At 38.6% G+C, this 7,212-nt stretch overlaps 1 protein-coding gene across 2 annotated transcripts; it reads right to left on the bottom strand.

The window, feature by feature from the left end:
• Positions 1-1,002: 1,002 nt before the first annotated feature.
• LOC148865268 (uncharacterized) lies at positions 1,003-4,591 on the bottom strand. 2 transcript variants are annotated; one of them, XM_088974752.1, is made up of 3 exons: positions 3,981-4,591; positions 3,344-3,896; positions 1,003-3,070 (listed from the first exon to the last, which is right to left on the bottom strand). In XM_088974752.1, the coding sequence occupies exons 2-3, from the start codon at positions 3,834-3,836 to the stop codon at positions 1,386-1,388; spliced, it is 2,178 nt and encodes a 725-aa protein (XP_088830878.1). In that variant the 5' UTR covers positions 3,837-3,896; positions 3,981-4,591; the 3' UTR covers positions 1,003-1,385. The 2 variants fall into 2 exon arrangements, with proteins under 2 accessions (XP_088830878.1, XP_088830877.1); XM_088974751.1 differs by having other exon boundaries at positions 3,344-4,591.
• Between the last annotated feature and the right edge of the window lie 2,621 nt (positions 4,592-7,212).

Below are 7,212 nucleotides of genomic sequence, written 5' to 3'. Positions count from 1 at the left end.
CTTCGTTCCAAGTTAGGTCATCAGTTTTGAAGCACACAAAAGCATTTTTCCATTTGCCGAAGGGTCTCAGTTGATTGGCTATGGAGATGTGGGATGAACCATCATCCTTAACGACTCTGCTCGTTGCCGATAAGGATGGAAAGTCCCCTTGTAAGGGAACTTCAAAAGTTGGCAATCCAGGATTTGGGAGGAGTAAGTTTAACACTTCAGCGAAAGATTTCCAACCCAATTTCCTTGCTTCTTCGGGGATGCAAATGACTAAGTTTTTGAGCAATCTCCCAGCAACTTAAGCAGATGAACCTACCCCATCTGTTTTTGTTTAGTTGAAGAAGAAGCACCTTCCCTCTGCGGGCGTGCTTTCATTCCTTTACCAAATTCTTTTGATCTTTGATCGCCTCTCAATGAAAATCTCCCAACCATTATGCCTCTTCTACTGCAGTGAGATTTTCGACCAAGCACCTCTACCTTTCTCAGTAAACGCCAGAACGCCATCGTGTTTATGAAGTGATGATTCAAACTCAAAAGTTTTTGATCCTATTGCTACTAAACGACGCATGTTTCTGAGATTTGTTGCCGGTGTTAACAGTCGCCGGAGTTAACAATCGCCGGTGTTAACAGTCGACGGAGTTAACAATCGCCAGTTTTAATAGTCGTCGGTGTTAATGCATCGCTGGTGTTACATAACATGTCGCCGGAGTTAATGGATGGAGTTACTCAAAATGGGTGTCACACATGCATTGGACCACTAGAAATATTTATTCATCAGAAAACAATTGTTATTAACATTTCTATAGAAGCCTATTTGAATCACCAGGATGCACAATATCCAGACCCCAAATCTCATCTGATTGAAGCCCCCATTTGCATTTACAAGAATGTAACCGTTTGTCTTTTCATCCAATTCTGATTCAAGCTCCTTAATTGCTGCATTCTACTCCAGAACCGGTTGATCAATCCAGTTCTCGAGTTCACTGATCTCTTTTCACGATATCATATGCAGGATTTTACGACTCCAGTCCCAGCAAATCATGTTGAATAATACAAAGAGCATCAAAAGATACAACTAGATAGAGAGAAAATTGTCACTCATCAAAATTCAAAAAAGATGAAAATAAAACAATCTATCTCAAAGATTTGCACCAAGCTTCAAAAACTCCACCAACAATAATTAGAATGAAGTTAATCAGGAAGTGGTAGGGTCAAGTTCAGCTTGAGGCTGGTAAACATTAGTTAACACTGTATTGCTCTAAACCCAATTCATAACCATCCCCATAGACAAAAGACATTAATCAAGAAAAATAAGGGATGGCCATGACCTTGAGAAACAAGCTGGACGTGTAAGTTTCTCTATTCCACATAGATGCAAGTACAGTCAGAAAGCATCACTAACTGCTACAACATGCCTTCAAAGATGAAGGGGGTAGAGAAGCTCGTCGAACAGCTTTTCTGGGTTCTTTTAGCTTCTGAATCTCTTGAAGCTGGTTAGTTATATCCTCCAAAAGTTTCAGCTGCAGTTTTTCTTTTTCCCAGTGCTCCATAGAAGAAGCTAGCCTCTCTCTTCCCTCTTGGACAACCCTTAACCTTTCTCTGAGCCACCCAACTTCAGTGTCAAGTTTCAATCTTTCATTATCAACTGCTGACATGGAATTTCTCCGTAAGCATGAAGGCAAAGCTCTGCCATGTGAGTTACTTCTGTGTGCCATCCTACTGGTTGTCATCTCTGAACTTCTCTGGTGAATGTCTGGTTCAGTCTCAACCTTGCTTGTGCTTGCACAATCACTTACAGAATCAAACCCCCTGTCACCAGAAGTGTCAAGTGGAAGAGGACAATTCCTTGATCTCTTTGATGCTTTATAAATCAAAAGTAATTCACTTTCATCTCTAAGCCCCTCCTTGTATAACTTAGAACTATTTTCAACAATATGATCATGAGGACTTGCTTCTTTGTCATGCATAAATACATCTAAATTTCTCTGTCCTAGATCTGCATTTTTCCCATGCTTTTCCAGATTCTCACCATCAAATGAGAAGGTAAATTCACTTCCACTATCATTTTGATCACCCTGCATTGCCATTACTTGGCATTGTATAGCATTATTCTTTTCTCTCGGTTTCTCATCTATTAGACTTTTGTCAAGCAAAGTATGAGCTTGAAGGCTGTTTGATGTATATAATCTGGCATCTGTCTGCCTTTCCTCATGAAAAGCACATGGATTCTTGTACATGGAAACCATTCCCTTCTCCTGAAAGTCTTGCCTACACTCATCCATGGAACCTGGAGCATGCAGATAATGTTTGCCAATACCAATTTTCCTTTGAATATTGCCTCGTTTCAGAAAATTGGCATCCTCATCCCAGTCAGCAGACGGTGGGTCTTTCACAAAAGCGTTGTTACCACTTTCTTCTTCCACTGTTAAAGCATGGTTATCTGATGATCTTTCTGTGCTCTTCATGATCTCCTTCTTGCCAATGGATTCATTAATCCGCTGCAGCAACAATACTGGGTCTTCACTCAAATCGAACAGAAAATTAGGCCTTTGTCCTGATATTTCAGTCAACTCATGTTCATCACCTTTCAACTTCTCATTTCTAAAATGCAAAATTTGTCTGTAAAATTCAACTTCTCTCTCCGAAAAGTGCTTCTCCCTCTCTCTTCTAATAAGAATCTCTTTGAGGATGTCCATTTCCTCTGCATCATAAGCAGATTTTTCTTCAATCATCCTCTGATACTGTCTAGCTTCCATTTCTATTGACGCCTTCTCCTTTTGCAGGCGTAATATCATGGCCATGGCTTCATCAGCAGCAGTTGCAGCAGCACTTCTTTCTTTCTCCAGTTCAATGTACAAAGCAGCCTGAGCAGCTTGCTCTTCTTGAAGTGCCTGTTCCAAGACTCTAATTGCATCGGAGTCCTTTCCATCAAAATCCAGCTCATCAGGTGAATGGAATACCGATTCTCCAACAGAAAATGCGTCCTTCACCATGGTCTTACTTTCACCAAACAAAACATTCATTTTGAAGTTATGCTGGTCTCCTTCACCCACACTTATCCCACCGGGAGCCCCACTAGCATCTGATACAAATAAACGTTATGGTTCCTTATACTGCAACAACCATTATTGCAAAACAGTGTGATAAACCAAATCAAAATCACTGAAATTCATGTTCAGTACTACACTCAAAGAATTGAAGAAAATAGAATCCTAGTTTATAAACTTTAAATGCAGCAGAAGTAGCAAAAGGAACTGAAAATAAAGGATTGTGTGTAAAGATGTAATGCGGAGTTAAAGGAATTAAAATAAAGGATTTGATGCGATGTAAAGCTTTAGAAACAATCCACACTCACCTTGAAGGCCATCTGCTCCAGAATTGACAGGCATTGAGCTTTCTTCAGAGATTTCATGCCCCATTTCACTGGCACTGTAAAAGCTTAGAGGATCAGAAGACACAGACGAAAACGAGCTGCACGAAGCTTCTCCCTTCATTTCCAGTAACCCATCACAGCAGTCCCTATCTCTCAAAAATTTAAAATTCGAGTGGCAACCTTCATCTTCCATCCACATTGTATCGAAAGGGAACTTACTCTTCACGGACATTTGAACAGAAGCCATCTTCCGAGTTGGACAGTCAACCAGCAGTCTCTGCAAGCATTTCCCTCCATTCGGAACACCGAAAAACCCGTTACAGGGACATGGCAAATGCAATCGAAAAACACCCAGGAACTTCGAAGCAAAGAAGGCAATAGCCGATCCACAAAGCAGGAGATAAGTCAGAGCAAGATCAAGGAAAGCCCCGACGAGCCCACAGAAAGCCCATGCACGGATCGAGTGGCAAGCCATCCCGTCTGGATTCCACTAGGTTGATCAAACCCACAATTTTTCTTTTTTTTTTTTTTATCCCTAGAACCAGAAGGGATTGACAACTAAAATCTTCTTGTCCGTGACAAGGAAATCATATTGAAAAGGGAAATGAAACACACCCACCTGGAAAGTGAGACCTTAAAGTGTTTGATGAAAGAGCGCAAAGAAAAGGCAATCACACTATATCACTCAAAGCCAACAAGACGAGCCCTTCTTCTTCTTCTTCAGCCCAAAGAGAGAGGAATATCAAATCTCTAATCTGGGGAGTGGTAACTGGTGCGCGTTCTTTCTTCTTACCTTCATTTTGTTTGTTACCAAATCAGGCAGGACGATCAGCTGGTTTTATTAGTTACCAATTTGCATTAAATTTGAGAGGAACTCGAGAAGATACAGCTGGGGATTTTCTCGAAGCCGGTTAACCCCTGTCTTAAAGCTGATCACTGCTCTCTTTGTTGCTGGTTTTTGAAAATTAAAAAAATAATAAAAAATAAAATAAAAAGACAAAAAACACCGGCAAATCTCGAACCCGAGAACGCGACACTTTTTGAACGTTGTGGGTTCAGAGCATAATATGGAAACATTCAAAAGAAATTAAGAAAAAATAAAGCGTACGGAACTAGTGAGCGGCGTTCTAGACAATCCACAAATCGCACCTCACAGCCCCATTCCACCGTGGACATCTCCGATAAATAATAACACAACGTACGAGTTACGGGAAGGGAGATGATCTCGATTGAGGTAGAGAACATATGCTGTGTTTGGTGCCGTGGCGTTTATTGAAAAACTCCGCCACATTAGCATCACGTAGGTAATGCAAAGCAAAATGAAATAATTGTTTAATTTCACTTTTTATCATATAAATGGTAGAAAATTAAAACATTTTGATTTTTATGCATGGGGCATATGGGAACATGTTAAATACTTGTTTTTCCCAATACGCTAGTGTTTCTTGAAACCAAATGTTAATGTAACACACTTTAAGGGGTATTAATCTGAGGTAAATAATAAAAAACATTTAAAGCAAAGTCCAATCAAACAACAAAAATAGGAAACTTTTAAAATTAAAAAAAAAAGTGAAAAAGTAAAAATAAATGCTTAAAATAAAAAGTACAAATAAACGGCTTACCCATAAACACCAACCCAAGCAAATACATACATAAAAATATGTGCAAATTTTTTAAAGTACCCTTATGGTTTAGTTAATTGATTAATTCTACCCTTATTGTTTATATATTGTCTTAAAGTACCTTTAAGTTCTTTAACAATTGACATTGTGATTAATTACTAATAGAAAAAAATGAAATGTTAAATTTGCCCTTAACTATTCTTCAAATTTTCAAAATAAAACCCAATGGATAAAATATTTCATGAAGATGAGGAAGCAAATTGATGCTCTGTCTTCACCTCCGAATCCTTCTCTGTCTCCAATGCTTTATGTGGTGATGTCTTGTCCCGTTGGTGATCTCACCTTATTCACTCTCTATTGGATTGTTTATAGGGAGAATGACCAATCAGCCCAAGTCAGAATTTTATAGCCTCAAAGTACGGGGGAATGCATCCCGACCATGAATTGATGCCAAATTCACGGGCAGGATGTGGTTTATAGGGGAGAGAGGAGTAGTAGTGGGGGGGCTGGAATTAGAATTCTGTATCGTGTGTATCTGTACTTGTTCGTTGTTTATATGAGTTTCATCCCTGTCATCTCTGATTCGGAACCACTAAGTTCGATGAGAACAGTGAAATGCTTCAGTCTCAATAATGTTTACCAATAAAGTCTAAAATGTTAAGAGCAACAACCCATGCCAATCCTCGAGGCAGAGGAGTATGGATACTTTGAATCACATGGATATATGATTTCTTTTATTTTTTTTCAAAATTTGGTTTTTGGGGAATTTAATACCTATATTTTTCATTAAAAAATAGTGGGGTCCCGAAACACCTGTAAATAGGCATATCAGAACTCAAAAGATACGATACAATACGCCTTTTGAACCTTGCTTCTGGTGACCAAAATGGGAGAGGAAGCCTCTGTTACTCTTTGTTGCTTCCTCTGTTATTGTCCCTTCTAACTCCGGTCTGGTCTATTTTTTTTTTCTTCCTAGATTTACTTTTTTAAGTTAAATAAAAGAAAAAAAAGGGCAAATTGACCCAATCGATACATGAGAGACAGCGTTCCTATCTTCTTATTTGTCTCAACGATTTTCACCTCGGCTTGAGCGTCAAGTGAACACCGCATATTATCATTTCAGTCCTAATTCACTCAATCTTTGACTAGAGCTTATTATTTCAGTCCAACACATCCTTATACCATTTCAAATTAAAACCAAAGAGCGTGACAAGGAGAAATCTCTTGTCAACAACATTAAAGCGCCCGATAAAAGAAGTATGTTAAAAATAAGAGAAAAAGGTCCACCACCTGGGTTGTAGGTGTACAGTTGTCCAACCAATATTTGATCACACATTTCCATTCCCTATCTTCCCATTCCGGAAATCATCCACCACCTAGGTTGGAAGTGCACTGATGACAATTGTAGAAGTATTTCTACCCATTAGTTGCAGAAAGAGAGAGAGAGAGAGAGGAGGGGGGCGGGGGGAATCATGAGCAATTTCACATTAGAGAGATAGAGAGAAGGAAGACTTCTTTCCAAAAATCATTGCAAAAGATGACAAAAAGTTGTTTTAGGAATTTTTGTAGAATATATGATTCGCGTGATGTCATATGTGACCAAGCGTGACAAAAAATTAACGGTAGAGGAGATTTTAGACAATTATCAGAAAACTTAAAGATACTTTAAGACAATATATAAACAGTAAGGATAGAATTAGTTAATTAGCTAAACGATAAGGGCAGTTTAAGAAATTTGCCCTAAAAATAATTGATCTTACTTGTACATGTTGGCTATGATTTATGAAATTTGAGATTCATTTGAGCTCGTTTTGACCATAATCACCGAAAATAGTTCTTAGAAATGAAAGAAATGCATGATATTAACAATCATGGTGATGGACAAAAACGCAAACAATTTCATCAAGAGGAGATGGGCCAAGTTTGTTCAAAGAGATGATGCCTGTAACTAATAGCAAAAACAAAACAAGCAATCTAGCTAGGACAACTTTTTTTTTTTTTTGTTTGTTTTTTGAAGGCAGCTAGGTCAACTCCTTTGACTGCATTGAGAACTGCAAGTACACATGTAAATTAGGATCACTGGAAGACATTGAAATTTGGCTTTTCCTCTTCCTGTCTGATTCATCCAAGAACTCATTCGACAATGCTGTAAAGAAATCAAGAGTAGTTGTAGAGGTATCCACGGTTTTGAGTAATGACAACGATGAGGAAGATAGAGGTGAACAACTA

The sequence above is a fragment of the Nelumbo lutea genome, chromosome 3 (assembly GCF_056320005.1).
Source record: "Nelumbo lutea isolate HS-2025 chromosome 3, American lotus-T2T, whole genome shotgun sequence".
Lineage (NCBI taxonomy): Eukaryota > Viridiplantae > Streptophyta > Magnoliopsida > Proteales > Nelumbonaceae > Nelumbo > Nelumbo lutea.
Note: the sequence above shows the minus strand (reverse complement) of the source record. Positions and strands in the feature narration are given on the sequence as shown.